General features: G+C 39.8%; 1 protein-coding gene across 21 annotated transcripts in view; it reads right to left on the reverse strand.

The window, feature by feature from the left end:
• Nucleotides 1-21488, reverse strand: part of CADPS2 (calcium dependent secretion activator 2) — a 533537-nt gene that overhangs the window by 97895 nt on the left and 414154 nt on the right. For 14 of the 21 annotated variants that reach the window (XM_059171710.1, XM_059171704.1, XM_059171699.1 and 11 more), the window contains exons 16-17: nt 19566-19689; nt 17567-17587 (exon numbers count right to left, since the gene is read on the reverse strand). In XM_059171710.1, coding sequence (XP_059027693.1) covers nt 17567-17587; nt 19566-19689 — 145 coding nt within the window. The remainder of the gene's footprint in view (nt 1-17566; nt 17588-19565; nt 19690-21488) is intronic. The other 7 variants (XM_059171720.1, XM_059171705.1, XM_059171707.1 and 4 more) reach the window with 1 other exon arrangement.

Below are 21488 nucleotides of genomic sequence, written 5' to 3' on the forward strand. Positions count from 1 at the left end.
TCCAGATGGCCAACAGACACATGAAAAAGTGCTCCATATCACTCGGCATCAGGGAAATACAAATCAAAACCACAATGAGATATCACCTCACACCAGTCAGAATGGCTAAAATCAACAAGTCAGGAAATGACAGATGCTGGCGAGGATGCGGAGAAAGGGGAACCCTCCTACACTGTTGGTGGGAATGCAAGCTGGTGCAGCCACTCTGGAAAACAGCATGGAGGTTCCTCAAAATGTTGAAAATAGAACTGCCCTATGACCCAGCAATTGCACTACTGGGTATTTACCCTAAAGATACAAACGTAGTGATCCAAAGGGGCACGTGCGCCCGAATGTTTATAGCAGCAATGTCCACAATAGCCAAACTATGGAAAGAACCTAGATGTCCATCAACAGATGAATGGATCAAGATGTGGTATATATACACAATGGAATACTATGCAGCTATCAAAAGAAATGAAATCTTGCCATTTGCGACAACATGGATGGAACTAGAGCGTATCATGCTTAGCGAAATAAGTCAAGCGGAGAAAGACAACTATCATATGATCTCCCTGATATGAGGAAGTGGTGATGCAACATGGGGGCTTAAGTGGGTAGGAGAAGAATCAATGAAACAAGATGGGATTGGGAGGGAGACAAACCATAAGTGACTCTTAATCTTACAAAACAAACTGAGGGTTGCTGGGGGGAGGGGGATTGGGAGAAGGGGGTTGGGGTTATGGACATTGGGGAGGGTATGTGCTTTGGTGAGTGCTGATTCACAGACCTGTACCCCTGGGGATAAAAATACATGTTTATAAAAAATAAAAAATTAAAAAAGAAAAAAGAAAAAGAAAAGGTTCCATCTGAACTACTGCTCCACGTTACATGTCTTCTTTCACTTATAAAGCCCTTTAGACCAGTCTAGCGGGTTTAGGGAATTTCTACTGGCCCCTGATTCTGTCCTAATTTTAATCTTAATTTCTGTTGGTGTCAATGTTCTCCCCCTTTGCAGGATCCAGACTGATGACTCAACTGGATAGTCGAAACTTTCATTGAGGTGTTTCTCTGACCCATCGTCTGGCTCTAGCCACAGCAACCTGTGGTGACACAGCACCAGAGGCCAGCCCCACCAGGCCCCTTAGGGTCCCAGTCCTGACCAGATCTCAGTGCTCGTGGGACTTCTCATCCCAAAATGGAGAGGAGGGTAGAAGATCAAATACTTTCTTTCCCATTAAGCAAAACCACCTGTCTCTCTCCAAGCCTGCCTGCCACTGTCCAGACGTATGACAACCTAATTTTGGGAGCTCTCCTTTGACTTAGTCACCTAGAAGGAACAGGATGTAATTTGCTAAGAAGGTTGCCTCAGGATCTAGAGGAGAAGTGGTTTCTAAAACTAAACTCCATTTCCCCAACTCTTCAGGGCCAACCTGACTCCAACTTGCCCAATATCCCACCCTCCAAGACTTGATACTATCAATTAATGCAAGAGAATAACCTCACATTGACCTGTTCCTGGTCTGAATGAAACCTAAATGCGAGCATAGTTCTCTGAGTGCTGGAATATATATTCCTTTAATCAATGAACGGAATATATATAATTCCCAATAGGCTTGTCGTTCTCAACTCTAGCAGGCACCAGAACCTCCTGGAAAGCTTGTTAAAGCACAGACTGCCTGGCATCACTCTCAGAGTTTCAGATCAAGAGCTCTTGTTTGGGACCCAAGAAGTCACCTTTCTAACAAGTTCCAGGGAAACGCCAATGATCCTTGTCTTGGGTATGCACTTTAAGAACTACTAGTGTTTATGGAAAAAGAGCTTACATACAAAGGCAACCTGTTGAAACTTCAGGATACTTCCTCCTTTCCCTGAAATCAAGCTACATTATTGTATAAATTTCGTTTTAGGAGAAAAAGGTGACTTTTTCCTGTAGAATCTGAACACGTTTTACTTTTCTGTAATGTTAATTTTAGACAGGATAGTATCCATAGTTGAACAATTCTGTATGAATGAAAATATCTAGATGTCACAGCCCCCCTACAACGGTTTAAGATCTGTGAGAATACTAATACTGCAGATGTTTGGAAACAAATAGGTCTGTGGTCTGCTAATTCCTAGCACCCCTTTGGGACCAGCTCATTGAATGATCCTGTCATTGAAAACAAAGTTCCAGTTAATACCCCTTTGGAATTAACCAGGCTAATGATGTAGTACTTTGGAATAATTGTCCTGTGGTGATGGTCACATTAACTACTTTACCTGGATTATCTTACCCACCAATAAACTCATACTTAAGCAAGTGGTCAACTGTGGAACAAAGGAGAATTGGCCACTGGGGTATATAGGCCAATAGCAGCCAGACTGGACCCAAATGGAATAATCTGTAGAAGCCAAGAACAAGAGAGATCCAGGACATATGATGGGCCATAAAAAGCCAGATACATACGTGAGGTAGATGTCACTGATGTTTTGTGAGACTTTCTTCGGGAGGAATATGGAGACACAGTTTTCTCTTAAGATCTTAAAATAAGGAATGTTGGTGATGGAATTAGAGAAACATCAGTAGGCTTTAATATGTAGTTTAACAGTTGTCACAGGCTTTTCTATGATTTTATGAGTGGAGAAACACAGACAGTATGGTTTGAGTTTCATTAAAGTTGTCCTTTTAACTCCTGAGACACTGGCTCTCAAGTTTGTGAAGGAGGAAGATCCAAGATCTCACAGGAAAAAAAAAAAAATCATTATAGTGTTGCTGGCTGCAAGGACTATGAAGGCTTGGAAGAGAAGAAAACTCTCTCCAGTGGATATTTAGCTAGCTCTGGTTGGCCCTGGCTGGAATATATACCGCAGGATTCTAATGAGAGCATAAAAACTTTCCACTGGCAATTCTACCTGCTAATTGTATAACAGGGGTTTTCCCAATGACTGGTCTTTAGCCCTGATATATATCGATATATCCTATATTATCATTCGTATATAAATACACACACATACCTCACACTGCTGCATATTTGGCAGCTGAATCTGACAAATGGTCTCCTTGATATTACTGTTATATATTACTTGATATTACTTGTTATTACTTGATATTACTGTTCTTTATACATACATTGTGTATTTCCTCTCAATATAATTCTGATTCAGGAATTAAAAACCCTCAGAATCATCTCGGTTATAGTGACTGCCAGCCAGTACTAAATTATAATATAATTACGGTCTATAGCATCTTAAATTTCATGCCTAGTCCTTCTTGTCTTCAAACTACATTTACTTAGAACAGCCTTTCCATGGCCATTTGTTATATTCATGCTTCAAAGAAGTACCATCACACCTCCACAGGCCCATTCTCCACCTGCCCCTTAAACTCTCTTTCATTCTCAAGGAGAAGGTCTGCCATAAACAATGGGAGTTAGGTAAGGCAGGATCCCAGGAGGTGGTGGGAATGAAGGTGTGAGGACATGGGCAATGGGAGGGTGAAAGGGACTACAGAGGCTGCCCAGCTGGGGGACAAGCTGAAGGAGAAGGAAATAAAATAATGGAAAGATATACTTTGAAAGGATTTGTAACCCTGGGTGTTAAGAAATGAGTTCAAGATCTTGCTGTCTTTATGTAGCTCTGTTTCCTTTGACATGGAAGAAAGATGTGTTAGGGCAGCCAAGTGATGTGTTAGTAGTGATTTTTAAAGAAATTTTTAAATTAAAAAAAATATTTTATTTATTTGATAGAGAGAGAGAGATCACAAGCAGGCAGAGAGGCAGGCAGACAGAGTGGGGGAAGCAGGCTCCCTGCTGAGCAGAGAGCCCAATGTGGGGCTTGATTCCAGGACCCTGGTACCATGACCTGAGCTGAAGGCAGAGGCTTAACCCACTGAGCCACCCAGGCATCCCAGTAGTGATATTTGATGCGTAAATTTGGACAATGTCTCCTAGTTGGACAGGTGTAAAGACCAGGTGTAGAGAGGAGGGTAGGGCTTAGTGATATTTTGAATATTTCTACAGTTTTAACATCCCAGGTTTGCTGGCCACAATGAACATATGTTTAACCAACATACCGCAGGAATATTTTACAGGTTCATTTTTCCGAAATTTAAAAAAAAAAAATCTGACATTCCAAACACTGATCAGGCCTTTTCATTTAGTGCTTGAAGCTATATGGCCACTTAGTTATGGGCCCATAAGTAATGAACTCTCATCTGCCCAGGCTGTGAGTCCTAACAAACTCTGGGGAGAATAAAGAGGCGAAATCTGTCAGTTTGCATTACTCTGGTTTTGTCCAATTGGAAAAGACTTTTGAATACATCTGAAGTACTCAGATTAACAAGGTGCTGCACGAGCCACACTGGTCTAGGTCACTCAGTTTACCTGCCGACACACGTTAATAAATAAATGAAAAGGTCACCAACCAGTCGGTTTCAAACTCTGGATATGGAGGATAATAAATTCTATCAAATTGCTCATGAAAGAAAGAAAACTTGCCACGTCAAGACTGCATTTATCTGTGCATCGCAATCCATATACAAGTAAAACACACACACACACACACACACCACAAATATATGACACATTGTCAAGTGAGCGGAGTAAACTGACATCCTTTCTGAGACCTTTTAGAGAACAGGTGTTGAACGCTTGTAATGAGATTTCTATGCATCTTCAGAGGAAAGAGACAAGATTGTAGCAAGAGCCATTCAGAGTGTGACAGATCACGGCTGAGGGAATAATTCCCAGTCAGGGGCATGACAAAGGAGACATTACATAAATGCTCTGTTTTCTCAGGAGGTGTTTATGTTCTCGCTTAGAATCCCTACAGAAGACAAATATTCACTGAAGAAAAGATTGGGAAGAATAGATTTTTCCAGATCCTGGGGAATCTGGGATATATTCAATTAACTAACTCCTGATGCACTCTTTTGTGATTATTTTACGAATCTTTTCCTCTTGCAACTGGGAATTGATGGGATTCATAGAGCTTTCAAGGCATCACTTTGGAGGGGGCTAAGAATTTTTTTTTTTTCAAGCAGAGATGGTTAGCTGACAATTCTATGTAGAGAATGAAGTAACTAAAATGGAACATGTTATGTTTTACAAGAAAGTTAAAGCAATTTTGCTTCAACTCAAATAGGTATCAGATAAGCTTTGAAAATCAGCACGGAAAATGAAAAGGTAAAAACATTCGTTGGGGATAGTCACCATAAAGAGAAATACTAAATCCATAGTGGTTGACATTTACTTCATTACACTGATCTCTGGTCTCTGATCGCTCTGGAGACCATGTTTCTGTCAGAGGATGATTTAGTTTTTTTCCATGTAGAAGTCCTTTTTGAAAAACAGATCTTTAGGGGCACCTGGGTGGCTTAGTGGGTGAAAGCCTCTGCCTTCATGGGGCTCTCTGCTCAGCGGGGAGCCTGCCTCCCCCTTTCTCTGCCTTCTCTCTGCCTACTTGTGATCTCTGTCTGCTAAATAAAATCTCAAATAAATAAATAAATAAATAAATAAATAAATAAATATCTTTAGGGAGAGAGCATGTGCACACGCACGTGCAGTGGGGAAGGGCAGAGGGAGAGGCAGAGGGAGACAGTCTCAAGCCTACTCTTATCTCAGTGCTGAGCCCCCTGCAGGGCTCCCTCCCAGGCCCGATAACATAGCCTAGGCCAAAGCCAAAGTCAGGCTCTTAACCGACTGCACCACCCAGGCGCCCCAGTAAGCCCTTCTTTCTAACTTCATCTCTGAAACAGCCCATCCTTTCCTCACTGACTTATGTTCCCACTTTATCAGAGATGAAGCATAGCAGGCTTTTCCCATTTGTACATGAGTCTACATTCTTCTTCACAGGCTTTGGTGAAGGTTTTGTAATTGTAGTGTCAGGACAAGACAAGCCTTCATTCTTTTCCCCTTAAAGTTGATTTATTCAATATCCTCTATTCTTCCATTTAAATTTGTCATGTTCTTAAACAAACAAACAAACAAACAAACAAACAACTCTGGAATTCTGATGCGACTCCGCAGTGAATTATAGATTAATTTGGGAGTGAGCTTATATATTAGGCTATCAAGTCATCCCTCTTAGGGCATGAACCATCTTATATTGATTTTTTTTTTTTTTTTTTTAAGATTTGAGAGAGAGAGAAAGAGATATAGCATGTGTGAGCAGGGATGAAGGGGAGAGAGCAGGACAAGGGAGAGAGAATCTTAAGTAGGGTCCACACTGAGCACAGAGCCCTGACCAAGGGCTCGATCTCATGACCCTGAGGCCAGGACCTGAGCTAAAACCAAGAGTTGGTTGCTTAACCTACTAGACCACCTAGGCGCCCCGTCTTGTATCTACTTAGATTGCTCTCTATAACCTTTGATTTTCAAATGTTTCTTTAGAGATCTAGGAAATTTTACATGCTTTTGGCAAACTCAATTCCTGGTTGCCTTGTAGTTTGGTTACTGTAAAAGACACTTTTTGTTTATATTTTTTAGCTAGTTGGTCTATGGTGTGGAGCAGTAGTTCTCTGACTGTGGTCCATGGACCAGTGGGGATCCTCAGGACTCTTCAGAGATCCGTGAGGTCAAAATTATTTTCATAATACTAAGATTGTTTTTTGTCTTTTTGGCTCTGTTGATATTTACAGCGATGGTACAAAAGCAACAGCAGGTCAAACGACTTTATGTCAGCATGAACCAAGGCCATGGTGCTAAATTCTACTCATTGCTGGGTTCTTTACCCCCCACACACCAGAAAAAAGCCAGTTTTCTATGCGAAAGTCCTTGATAAAACAGTAAAATAAGCTTTGTTGAATCTCTGTCCTTGAGTATACATTTTTAAATAACTGACAAAATGAAAACTTTGCACCAAGCATGACTACATACTGAAGTGTAATGATTGTCTAAAGGAAAAGTGTGTCATTGTTTGAGTGGGGAGGGGCACTGTTCTTTTCAGAGAACCATTTCTAGTTGAAAAGACTACTGATGGACAAAGTATGCTTATTTAGACTTGGGAATATTTGGAAGCATTTTCTGAAAAAATGAAATCAACCCGTTGCTTAAAAAACCAGTATTTGTTGTAATTATAAAATTAAAGGTTTCAAAGAAAACTAGAATTTTAGAAAACTTCTGTCATGAACTTGACAGTCTCCGAAGACTTTAAGTCTTTCTGATGAGGCAGGTGATATTAATAAAGATGACTTTTTGATATATTAACACTAAGAAGAAGATCTTGGGCACCTGGGTCACTCAGTTGGTTAAGCGACTGCCTTTAGCTCAGGTCATCATCCCAGAGTCCTGGGATCGTGTCCCACATTGGGCTCCCAGCTCCATGGGGAGTCTGCCTCTCCCTCTGACCTCCCCTCTCATGCTCTCTCACTCTGTCTCTCTCTCTCTCTCTCAAATAAATAAATAAAATCTTAAAAAAAAAAAAAAAAGAAGATCTTAACTCAGTGGATCAGTAGTTTCCAAATGATTACTTCATTGTGTTAAAAAAAAATCATGCATGGCAAAAGATCTATTCAAAGCAGATGATGCACCAACCGGATTGAATAGTATGAAAAATTCACTGATAAGCTTTCAGATTCTACATTGCAACTAACCTGGAAGAAATTACCACCTGCCAAGCTTTGGTATAATATCACAGAGGAAAACCCACAATTACTTAAAAAAGTCTATTTAAATACTCCTCCCTTTCCAACTACATATCAGCATGCGGCCAGATTTCTTAAACTATATATCAACCAAGATAAGATATTGCAGTAAATTCAATGCAAGAAGCACCTATGAGGATCCGGGTGTGTTTAACTAAGACAACCATTAAAGAGGTGTGCAAAGAATATTTTTTTTCAAAAGCGATTTATGTTGATGAGTTGGCGATTTAGGTGATGAGTTTCCTATTGTTAATTATAAACATCAATATTTCATAAATTTCTCAGTTTTATGTCTATTATAATAAATATTGGTAGGTACAATCCATCTAAAGAAAAGTTCTTTGGGATCTGAATCTTGACTAGTAGAGTGTACTAGTTTGTGAGACCAAACATTTGAGAACCACTAGTGTAGAAAAAGGGTATTGATTTTAGCAGGTTGACTTTACATCTGGCAACCTTACTGAACTCTTACCTAAAAGGTTCCATATAGGGGCGCCTGGGTGTCTCAGTGGATTAAGCCTCTGCCTTCGGCTCAGGTCATGCTCTCGGGGTCCTGGAATCGAGCCCCATATCAGGCTCTCTGCTCAGCAAGGAGCCTGCTTCCCTCTCCCTCTCTGCCTGCCTCTCTGCCTGCCTTTCTGCCTACTTGTGATCTCTGCCTGTCAAATAAATAAATAAATAAATAATCTTTAAAAAAAAATAAATAAATAAAAGGTTCCGTAGATCCTGTTGGATTTTCTAGAGAGATAATCATTTCATCCGCAATGATGGGCTTTTTATTTTTTTCTTCCATCTGCAACGATAGCTTTATCTCCTCTTCCCATTCTTTGGAATCACTTTTTTTCATTTCTTTACTGTTGTCCAAGACTCTCAGTGTTGTGGCAATGATTCTGTAAGTACTCGTCCCTAATCCTAGGGGGAATGCCTCTAAACTTTCTTCATTATGTAAAATATTTGCTTTAGGTTTTTTTCTATATGGGCTTAATAAAGTTAAGGAATTCTAGGATGCTAATAATGTAATTTTTAATCATGTTAGCACTGAACTGTTTCACGTACTTTTTTTTTTTTTTTTTTACATCTCTTGAAATACGAGTTTTGCTTTTAGTTTGTTAGTTTCCTGATCCCCATTGATTATTTTCCCAAAAAGCTGCTGGATTTTTGTGAGCTTTTACTTAGTGATTTTGCATATATGCTCATAATGAAATGGGCTTATATTAATCTTCCTTTGTTCAACTCCCTTTATCAGATTTGGGAATTAAGATTGTATTTGCTTGATGAAATGAACTGGACAGCTTTCACTCATTTTCCATTTCATTGAACTTATTTTGGATAGGATCTGCTCCTTAAAAATTTGGTAGAACTCACCTCCAAAACCAACCAGGCTTACGGATTTCAGAATGGCAGGGTTCTGACAACTATTTAAATTTCTTTAAAACTGATGGGCCTGAGATTCATTTCTTGTGTTGATCACACAGACACAGTTTTTTAAGAAATGTATCAATTTCGGGATGCCTGGGTGGCTCAGTTGGTTAAGCAGCTGCCTTCGGCTCAGGTCATGATCCCAGTGTGCTGGGATCGAGTCCCACATCAGGCTCCTTGCTCGGCGGGGAGCCTGCTTCTCCCTCTGCCTCTGCCTGTCATTCTGTCTGCCTGTGCTCGCTCTCTCCCCCCCCCTCTCTCTGATAAATAAATAAAATCTTTAAAAAAAAAAAAAGAAAAAAAAAGAAATGTATCAATTTCATCTAAATTCTCGATTTTTGTCTTTGTTCATAATACTCTTCCATTATTTTCTACATCTCATATCTTGTTATTTTTCTTTCATACTCTATTTACCTGAATTTTTTTCTTACTCTGATGAAAGTCGATCTGTTTCTATTCTCCACATCACTTATCAGCATGAGGCCAGATTTCTTAAAACTATATATCAACCAAGAGAAGACATTGCATGTAAAAATTCCCTTTTACATTGTCTACACCTTTTTGCCTTTCCTGCTGCCTTCACTCTCATCTCCCAGAGGACCAATAAGTTCTTCAGCTGTATTCATCCTGTATCCAGTGTTTCTTACAACCATTTATTACTTTCATACCTACTATTTCCATTTGGTTTTTCATGACTTCTGGTCCCTGCATCATATTGCTAGACTCTTCCTACATGTCCTTGAATATATGTATCATGCTTAATTTAAATTTTCACTCTTAAGGATAATAAATTCTAGAGGATAGATATCATCGGTCTTTTATAGGGGCTGTACTCCTCAGGAATCTAATTATTTTGACCTGAGAGCTCATGGCCATTTGGAGAAACTCAGGATGAGATGATGGGCGGGAGCTTGCCTGTGTCCTTTAAGGATAGAGGAAAGTTCAGCATTGGAGCACAGGATCCTAGAGTACAGAACCAATATGGATAATTCCCTTTTGCTACTAACCCATTCGGCAACTCCTAAGCATAGGGATTCACTGTTAATCTGTTAGATTCAAAGCTGCAGCACTTGACCAAGAGTCCCCTTAGGTTGTAATTCACTAGGCTGGAGGTTGGGATGCCGAGGAGGGAAGGCGTGCCTGCCTGAGAGTGGCGAGGCCCTTCCCAGTTTTCATCTCGTGACAGCAAAGCTGGGCCCAGTCTTGATGATGCCACAGATACCAGGCCCTGCAACTGACTCGAAAGGCAAAAGGAAAGGAACTGATGGTCTCAAGGCAATGCCCCAGTCACTCTGCTCAGGCATACTCCTAGCTAGTGTAACTCCCCATGAGACAGGCTGGTGAGATTGGAAACCAAACTCCTTTGGGCAGACAAGCGCAGTGAAGGTGAGGAAAAATAAAATGGAGTATATGCTGCTCTTTGGGTGGAAGATGGAAGGCAGTGGAGAGGCCAGGGTAAGGCAGCTTTATTTAGGGAGACACCAGGGTTATAGATGGAAAGGAAATATGTAGAAAGATGGAGGAACAGGAGAAAGAAATACACGATAAAGTAAAGTAAATTCCATCAGAAAGGAGTAGGTGCAGTTGAGATCAGTATCACAGGTGGATGAGTCAGCCTTGAAGAAAATACCTCATCCCTTGATGCTGGGGAACAGGAGACACAGGTAAGCGGCGATGTTGAAAAGTGTGTAGGGGCGGAGCTACAGAGCTGAGGCTTATTGTGTTTCCAAGGTGGAAAGGAAGGGGCTGCTCTTGAATACCCTAAACTTACTTAAGACCTAGAGCTTAAGTACTTAAGATCAAGTTCCTGTGAGAGCTGGATTTGGAAAGAGAACATCAGTCAAGATTGCATCCAGGTTCATTTTGAATATGGGACTAGCTATGACCATCCCTGATGGAGACGGTCCTCATCTATTACAACTCACACTACAAAAATAAAGAAGGAAAGGGCGGATGACTCATGACAGAGACTGTGAGTCAAGGAAGTCAAGGAAAGGTGGCACTACTTGAGGTCACAGAACACCTCGGCACCTCCAGTGCTGGCAACGTTAACGCCAACATGAGGTATGGAAAGCCCAAACCAGAGGTAGCAGCAAAGTGTTGTCAGCAGCTGTTTTTAATCGAGTGACAAATACTAATGCCTCCTCACAATTAATCTCAGATAAATCAGGAAGGATGGTAATGAAATGCAGATTTAGAACCAATTTCAGAAGTGAGGGCACTCAGCGTCCTTAAACGTCTCCACAGTTTGTCTGGAGCTGAGACTCCTCCTCGTCCTTCCTTCGGTCACTAGAGCTGAGGGTAGAGAGTGCAGTGGCCCCGAGACTGTTCCCAGCATTACCATCATGTTGCCACTGGTATCCCGGGTGCTCCTATGGCCTCACTTGACTTGTCCTGTCATTGGTTACCCATGTGTTCAGAGAGTGAATGTACACTTGCACAACACACTTCCAGCGTCTGAAGTCTGCGATGAGCTAAACGAAGGTACACACACACAGCTCCAAAACCCTGTCAGATGGAAGCCAATGTCTTCCTTTGCCTCTTCTAGTCAATAGTCCCTGCAACTCCTGTTTATTACGTCCCAACATCTCCTGATTCATAGGAATTAATCTGTCAACATTATCATGAGCTAACACATTGGTGTGAACACAAATTATACACTGGGGCTTGCCATCTTGTGTGAGGTGGTGAGGAAAAGAGCCGAAGCAAACAAACATACTACAATTGCTCATTCATTCCAGATCAGCTGTGGAAATGGCCAGAGCAAATTCCTATCACTCATAGAGTACATAAAAGAGCATATGGTTGTAATACTCTCTGGTATATACATTATATAAACTAAGGCTACTGGTGTAGCAAGGGAGTGGTGTGAAAGACATTTAACTCAATATATTGATGAGAAAAAGATAGTTTAAAACAAACATTTCAAATTGCATATTAGATGATGGAATAAAAGTAATTTATGGCTGTCAGAAAAAAAATTTATCTTCTTAGGTAATTTAAAGCATCCACTGATCATCTGAAAAATATCCAGTTTTTCTTTGCATATAGGACAAAAATAAATTTTAATTTGATCCCTATCCAGATGATGCAGCTCAAGCAACAAGTTTTTACTCTATATACACATAATGGGTTTTTTTTTTTTTTTTAAGGTTTTATTTATTTATTTGACAGAGAGAGTGAGTTAGAGAGGGAACACAAGCATGGGGAGTGGGAGATGGGGAAAAAGCCTCCCCACTAAGCAGGGAGCCTGATGCAGGGCTCTGATCCCAGGACTCTGGGATCATGACCTGAGCCGAAGGCGGTGGCTTAACAACTGAGCCACCCGGGCACCCCAATATATACATATTGTTTTATAAACTAAAAGCCCTTTATAGAGTTATGATTTTCTAAAAAAATTTAAAGGTAATAATAAGTCATTCTCTCTCGCAGCCAGAAATTACATTTATCAATTTGTCTCTAAATCATCAGGTGACTTAGAAGCAGAAATGGTCACAGAGGTTTTACTTTCATGCCAAAGTCCCACTGTCCAAGCAAAGCTGTCCAAAAAGGCTGCAAAGAAATTCTTTAAATCTTCCATTTTGCCTTCTAGTTTTAAACCTGAGAGGTCTGTTTCTTCCAATATGCAAATTACCTCCGTCCAAGTATCATCAATTCTAATGGGAGTGCATAATTGCAGGTCTATTACTTAGACATTAGTAACCTGAATTCATTGTAACATAGACTACTCAAAAAAATTTTAAATCAAATTTATAACACATACAACTTTTATGAGAGAAAAGGGTCATTCTAAAAATATTAGTAAGAAATTATTCACTAACAAAAACTATCCTCATCACCGTGCAGTTTTTTATCTACTCACTGCTATACAACAGATTTTATTTATTAGTTATCGTTACACTCTGACAATGGAGTGCTAAATTAAAATGCTACCTGATGGCAAACACATCCTAATGACGTAAGGACTGCCAAAGTACAACTTCTCTCAAAGAAAGCAAGCAGTGTGGCCCTCTGGGAAAGCATCTCTACCTGTTCAACAGAGACTTTGAAAATGAGAGCACTTGGGGGTTAGACCTGGAAACCTGGCAACCAAAGGGCCCAGACAGATCCTCAGTGTACAAAGACTTTGCCTGTTCATTCCATGCTACCTTTTGTTTAGGGCACCTCCATGTTTTGAGATTCACCACAAGTCTAATTCCCAAATCTATGCAAAAGATCTCAGGTCAAGGCAAGCTGTAGGAGCCGTCTATCTCTTTTATCGTAAGTCCTCATACGGTGCATAGTTTTCAGAAGAAAGCAGGGACTGTTATTAGATGTATTACTGCTGTTCTGGTCTATAAGAAATTCCTTGAATTAAGGAATTAATTCTCCTTTAAAAGGACCTACTTTGCATCAACAAGGCATACAATTAAAAAAAAAAAGAAAAAGGAGACACAATTAGGAAAATGAAGTTTCAGTACTTTTTGAACCCCATATTATAAATACTGTAAAAAGGATCTTAGTATTACATAAACAGTAGTGATAAAATTAAATCAAGGAAGAAAACTAGCTGATTCTGCAGCCATGTAAATCTCAAACATTTCTTAAAATTAAAAAAAAAAATGCTTTCTAGACATTTTAAGTTCTCAAAATGAACTACCTGTTCTCCTGAAACAAATGCAAAGATTTCCCGAGGAGAGAAGACATTAAGAGAGCATTTGTTTTATTTCATTTATTACAGAGTTGTAAAATCCCTTTATTCTGCAAATTTGCGTTGCAGATGGAGAATGCGAAGAATTCCCAAGGATGGAAGAGAACTAAGAGTCCAACTGAGCATCCCGCTGAATGATAAAAACAACTGAAACAGGTTAGACCGCTAAATACTGCTAATGCAATTGTTCTCTATAACCTCTGGGTTCTGTGATTCAGATTTAGTCTCACCGCCACCACCTCCCCGCACCCCCCGCCCCATGATAAGAGCATGAAATTCGGGTTTAATTTTTCCAATATTATTATTTTTAAGTGGTTAGTTTTTGCTTTTATATTGTTATTCAGTGATTGATTTGAATGACCTTCTGCAAGCCAGTTTGCCAGTTTACAGATGTTCTCTCTGCTATAAATAGCCTGATCACTCTCTGCCATAAACTCATTCATTTATTCAATAAATATTTACCGAGTACCAAATACGTGCCAGGCGCGGTCTTCAGCACAGGAGATAGAGCAGTTATTGAAATACAAAAGTCCTGCCCTTGTGGAGCCAACATTCTAGGATAATCGAAGGATGAATGAACTATACCATGTGTTCGATCGTAAGGGCCACAGAGAAAAATAAAGTAGGGAAGGGAGGGACATGGTACGGGTTGGGGGAGAGGGGAGGTCACTTTTTTATTCACTTTCAACATCTGACACTGTGAGATATGTTGTGTGTGTGGGCGGGGCGGGGACAAAAAGATTCAGATTCTCGAGTCCAACTCTTAGCCTTATGATAGGATCTGTGTTGCCCAATTAATTCAGCAACCACCAGCCACAGGTAAACAAGTACTTGCAATGGGGCTATAAAATGTGCTAGCAGAGTAAAATACACACCAGACTTTGAAGACGATGTATGAAAAACGAACGTAAAATATCTCATTAATAATTTTGTATGCTGAATACATTTTTAAATATTTTGGATATATTGGGTTAAATGAACTATTATTAAAATTAGTTTCTCCTGCTTCTTTTTTACCTCTTTAATGTGACCACTAGAAAATTTTAAGTTACATCTGTAGCTTTCATTATAATTCTATGGGCCCTACGGTTTCCGACTTCCTTTCAAATGCCCACGTATCTTAATCAAGTGCAAATTTAACTACCCAAGTTGCCAAGAAAAGGGAGGGAGGGAGACTCAGGAAAATAAGACAACAGCTCAACAGGTAGATAGTGTGTTGTAACTGCCTACTTCCTAGCTGTCTCTGGGCGGATGCCTAGTAACCTCCCTGCTTCAGTTTCCCGGAAAAGCAATAATTGAAACATTTATTGGAAAGGGTAAATAGATACATGTAAAGTGCTTAAAATGGCTCCTGGTAATAAGCGTTTGCCCTCCTTAAATAAATATCTGTACTTTTGGCAAAAGTGACCCCGTGGCCCTTGCGACGTGCCTGAGGTGTTGAGGTCAGCACTTGGAATCAGATAGCCCCAGAGGCAGGGCACCCCGGAACACGGAGATCCAGGGGTGCAAATCCCACGTCTGCCGAACTGAATAACAACAGCACATCCTTGGGCAGCATACTGACTTTTTTCTGAAGTCTTGGTTACCTCTTCTGTAGAGTGTCTGTTTTGTAGAGTTGTTTAAGGAGCTAATGAAGCAGAGTGAAGAAGAAAGCCTCTGAGGGAAAAGGCAGTCAATAGATGACAAAATCATGACAAATCTTGGGCAGAATTCGACTCCTCTCTAGATGGTGCAAACTGACTGAAAAAAAGGATCATATTGCCCAAGAGAATACTGCTTGGAAGTCTTATCAAGCATTCGAGCTCTTGCACATGTAACCGACTTTCTCATTTTTAGTCACTTTTAAAAGTGCCTCCAAGAACATTTACTAGGTAACCCTGTTAACTTGCTACCAAATGCAACCAAACAAAGAGAACTACATTTCTTCAAAACCTCTCCTCTGTTACTTCAGAAGATTCTTCAATGGAGATTAGCTTTCCCCTTCAATCCACTTAAATCACCTAGACGACACTGATTTTTTCCCCTCTTTTCTAGTTCTTTATATTAAAAATTTAAAGATCTTTTTAAAAGATTTCACTGAGAGAGAAAGAAAGAGCAAGCAAGCGAGCAGTTTTTGGGGGGGGGGGTGGCGTGCAGAGGGAAAAAGATCTTTAAGCAGGCGGTACACGGAGCATGGAGCCCAACCCAGGGCTCTATCTTGTGACCCTACAATCACGACCCCAGCCGAAACCAAGAGTCGGATGCTTGACTGACTCCACCATCCTGGCACCCTTTAAAGATTTTTAAGTAATCTCTACACCCAAGATGGGGCTCGATACTCATAACCCCAATAAGAAGCCTCCCACGTTCCACCGACGGAGGCAGCCAGGTGCCCCGGTGAGCATTTAATTTTAAGGAAAATATTTCTCCAAGAGTCATCAGCCTGTACCGTTGAGCAGCAGTATGAATGTCAAATACGTGGGAAGGGAAGGTTTCTGTCTGGAAGCGAGGTACGTGGGAGACAGCAACTCTCCCCTTCTCTCCTCTCTCTAATGGGAATGTGTGCAACTTTACACGATGCCTTTGCCTGTCCTTCCTGAAGGCGCTCTGTGACCCCTTCACACCTCACAGGGGAAGGAGCACAGCCTTGGCAGGCTGGGGATCAGGACACCCAACCCAAGCCCCGGTGGGCTTACTTGTTTACTGTGTATCAGTGGGAAAGCCCCTAACAACTCTGGACTTACTGTGGGTCAACTACATACAAACTACCTTTACGACAGAAACACTGTGAGGGGGGAAATGCCCTGAGAGACTGTGAAGAAGTTTGTCACGGAGCACTGGACGGCGGCTGTTACGACGCACTGTCAAAAGACGCGATGGTGTGTCTAAACGGCACTTCTGTGATCACTGCCGGTTGTTCTTTCCCCTTCTCCCGGCTCAGAGCTTTTTGTGCCTGATGCTTTCTGGGGTCAAATACTGAAACACAACTGAAAAAGTTAGGAAACATAGGAATAGAGCCCTTCAGTCGAAGACTTCAGTGAAAAACAAGCCAAACTTGTCTACGGCCTCCCCATGCAGGGTTTGAAAGAGGGTCGGGAACTTGGACTAGGCAGGTTCATCTCTGGTCTCTTGTCCTGTGGTTTGCAGATAGAACTAACTGGCTAAGCTCTCATCCCTCTCCAGAGTACTGAGAGCCTACTTGGTGCCCGTGGCGCGGGGCTGGGTGCTGGGCCCCAACAGTGAACCTGTTCCAGCTGGACCCTGCCTGACAGGTAGGATAAACAGATAACAGCACATGCAACTAAATTAATTGCAATGGTGATAAGTGGCATAAGAAAAAAGTAACAAAACCTTTACAGATTCAGAGACCCAGAGAAGAACGGCTTTCCTAGCAACTGCCTGAGGTTGGGATTTCAGAACTCCTGTTCCTTCCTTGCATGAGCAACTTTGAGAGTTAAGAGCGGCTTAGCGGCTTACTTCTTATTTAATAGCATTTATGCTTGTTACTGTTATTTTTCAGGAGTGATAGAGGAAAGATGGTCCTCTTTTCTAGTTGTAAGAGCCCTCCAAATATTGGCAACAGCTTCCAACTAAGACTAGTGTCCCTGCTTCAAACATAAGGTATAACATCAACACAGCCTCAGGTTTTGTGCTTTGAATTTATGTAAAGAATATCGCTGAACTTTTACAGAGATAAACGGCCTGAAGTTTCCCTACAAAGCATTAATAATAGTTCCAACAAAATCAAAATATTGTCAGTAACTTAACCAAAGTGCCTAACAGGAGCCCTGAAAAGCAGACAGCTACTCATCTCTATCAAACATCACGCCACCGCAACAGAAATCACGACACGTGCATGCACAAACATTCATTACCTGCTTCCTTTTCTGCTGGGCCTAAAACATAAGAAAAGACAATTTAGGAGAAAAACGGATTCTACGCTTGCTGCTCACATAATGCAGGCAGAAATCAAGCAAAGCAAAGTGGCCCACTTTATATTTCTAACTTAAGAGTTTGTTTTTGGTCTGGTCCGGAGCATAAGCAGTAAGTTTATTTATTTATTTTTAAGGGGGTTAGAAGAAAGGAAGATAATGCATAGAAGTTTTCTCATATAATAAACATGCTTTTTTTTTTTTTTTTTTTTTTTTTTAATGGAGACCGTTCAGCAGTAGTCCCACCCAATTAGGTTTCTAGGATCCATTTTCTAGAATATTCTCATAGTCAACTAGATGTAAGAAACAGATGACTCCAGAAGGGAAAGAGGAGGGAGAACTCCCTGCCCACTGTCCATTTAGTCCTATGATAGGCTCTTCTCTAACACAGACTTGTTTTTTTGTGTGATCCAGAAGAACAGCTATGTCTTTTGACCACCAGTGTTAACCCACCTAACTAATTTAAAAAAGCTACCCATGGTGGTGACAAGTAATTTTATTTGTCCACGTTAAAATGGACTATGACTAGAAAATAGAAATATTCTGCATATATTTTCAGGATTCTTGGACAAGACAACAGTCAAAAATGTTAACCAGAATAGACCGCTAAGAACAAAAGGATTCTCCTAGGTCTTTTGGATCGAGTTTAAACATTTGGGTAAAAAAGTATTGTGTTTATTCAAGTTATGCACAAACTTTTTTCCCTTTATCCAATTCGAAAGGTTTTAATATGTCTATTTTTGTGTCAATTCTTTCAAACCATGTTCACAACACATAATATTCCAAAATGCAAAAATTGTTTGAATGAGTATTCCAGATGTGAAAACCAATCTGTTTATCTTCCACTTTCTCCAAATGATCTAATATTCATTGCTTTTGCTTTAACACAACGTGATATCATAATTAATGATGTTAAACTGGTAACTAAGGAGGTTTCATGTTGTTACTCTCGTGATATAATATTGGTTGCTATAGTGATGGGATGGCTTTTTTGTTAATCACTCAGGAGGTTGGTTATTGCATGCTTGTTAGAAATCTTGATCAGATTTGGAGAGAAAAAAGGATATAACATAGCCAATTATAATCAATTTTTTTCATTGTCTCAATTTTGATAAAACTATCCTAATGTCAATAATTGAAAAATTTATAATTAAGTACAATTTTAAAGTTACTAAAATTTTTCTAATAGAGGATTTGCTTTTATTTTTAGATTAAGTATTTAACACTATAAACTTTTTTCCTAAGTTAATGCTACATGTACTACAGAAGCCATTTGTATGATGATTAAAGCAAAATATTTGAGCCTCTTCCTATTTTTAAAGGATTGTTGAATAAAGCTGATTTGGGGATTTTGCCACAAATTTTAATCTAGCTATTTCTAAGCACCTTAAATTTCATCTTAATGAATGAAACTGGAAGGAAGAAGAAAAAATGTGCAGTCCTCTCAAGAGGTCTAATCTTTCAAGTGCATTAATATTGCAAACCATGAAAAGTTGAAGGGACTTCTATCAGTTTATTTTGGCCCTCACCATAATCAAGTTTCCTCCTTCTCTGAGAGTGTTGAACAGAAAATAAAATTATGTAACACTATGCAGTTACTGATCAGGAACTACCCATAATTTAAATGTTAGACATACTTACGGTAATATAAAAAAAATACAGCCCGTGAAAACACCTTTTGGTTCCTTGAAAACTCAAAATAAGAACAAAGGACAACTTAAGCACGAATCCTGGGTCTTTCATTCAAGCAGAGTCCCAGGAGGCATATTAAAGCAATGAATAGGAAAAAGCTCTTCAGTTCACCAGCTGAGATTTTAATGAGACATTTCCCTTTGCCACGGTACAGGTTTGCTCAGGAAAGGAAAGAACTTCTCACAGAAAATTCAGTTAATAGGCATTGTTGGCTCTCACTGCCACTTGGGCAATTGCTCAGTGCACTGACCTTCTATTTTGGCATATTCTGTGAGTCTAGTGTAATTGATCAAGGCCGCTTTCTCGAGACATTTTCTGACCACTTTTTTCACCTCTTCTGCTGGTATGGGAGTGGCGATATCTTTCATTAAAACCTAAAGTGGGGGAGAGAAAGAGACTGTGTAAAACAGATACTGCAATCAAATTACACAAACTGTCCTAGATCTGTTAGGAGGAAGGGGTCCTAGGTAATACTGGGGGAAAGTAATGAGTCGGCACTTCACAACCGGGATGTAATCCTCCCGTCTTGGCTCCTCCTGTCTAAGCCTCATTTATGCACATCAAAACCTCGCATAGGCCAAACCACCATTCAGTGTGATGACTGTCACTTTTCCTCCAGGGGCCCATGACACCATTAGAGCAGCTGTTTCAGATCAGGATTAGAGTGCTTGGGACAAGTAATAAAGTTTGTCTTGCACATCCCTAATTTAAGAGCTTTAAATCTTTTGAGCAATATATATGAAAACAGTAACAAAATTCTATGAAGAATAAGCACTGTTTTTGAAAGATATAAAAATCAAGATCTCTAAATCTCACAATTAAACTTTAATCTGTTGAGGGGGGAGAAAATCTTTTCATGAAATGAATGGAATATCAAATGTTAAAATACACAGAAACTTTCTGAAATTAAAAAACAACAGATTATTTTCTGTTGAGTTCCTAAATATATATATTTGTTTTTTTTTTGTTTTTTTCCCCCCATTAGAAATATTACTATTACCAAGGGGAAAATACAATTACATCCAGAATTTAAAACATAATATATTTAGGCACTTTTATAATTATTCACTGATAATTTTCCTCAAAACTTTCTCAGTGATAAAACTGCTTACAGTCAGTTTTGATTATACCACTAGTTAACCTCTATCTTTTCCATATAGTTAGTTAATGCAGCTTTTCTGGCTTTACTTACATTCAAATTATAAAATAGAAGGCAAAATGTGAATATAGAGAAGACAAGAATGGTAAGTATTCTTACCACTCTATTAGTCTTTTAACTTAAAGTTTCATCTAAAGATTATGAAAACATCCATTTCATGCTTTATTATTTCATTCTCTTTCAATCAACCTTGGTACGAAGGATTTTTACTCAACCATTTAAGCATCAAATTTACTCAACCATTTAAGCAATGGTGATCCTTTACAACACATTTTAATTTTGTTAGTCAAGCTTTCTTTTTCAAAACAGCAAACCTTAGCACTTAAAAATTTGCTTGCCATCAAATTCAATTATTCTTCATAGTCTCATATTAAAAATCTTTAACACAGTTACATATATTTGGCACTTTAATTAGAAATGCACTTAGGGGCACTTGGGTGGCTCAGTGGGTTAAAGCCTCTGCTTTCTGCTCAGGTCATGATCCCCCACATCGGGCTTTCTGCTCAGCAGGGAGCCTGCTTCCCCCTCTCTCTCTGCCTGCCTCTCTGCCTAATTGTGATCTCTGTCTGTCAAATAAATAAATGAAATCTTAAAAAAAAAAAAAAAAAAAGAAATGCACCTTAGAATCTTAATAGGTAAAAAAACAAAACAAAAAAAGCCCAAAACCCCCTTCTGCTCATAGTTAAAAAAAACAACAACAAGCATTAATGTACTATTATTTTTGTTTTTAAATGTACAATCATTTTTAATGTGATCATTACTACAGTTTAAATTTAAAATTAATTTTGTCCCATATACAGAACCGGGAACTTTACTACTAGGCCTTCCCAGGGTGACACGCATTCCTTCCTTCATTCATTCAGAGACAGTGTGAGCACAAATTGGGGGGGGGGGGCGCGGTCGGGGGAGAGAAGGATGAGGGAGAGAATCTGAAGCAGGCTCGATGCTCCAATATGGAGCCCAAAGTGGGGTTTGAACCCACAACCCTGAGATCATGCCCGGGGCCGAAATCAA

Source organism: Mustela lutreola, chromosome 4, assembly GCF_030435805.1.
Source record: "Mustela lutreola isolate mMusLut2 chromosome 4, mMusLut2.pri, whole genome shotgun sequence".
NCBI lineage: Eukaryota > Metazoa > Chordata > Mammalia > Carnivora > Mustelidae > Mustela > Mustela lutreola.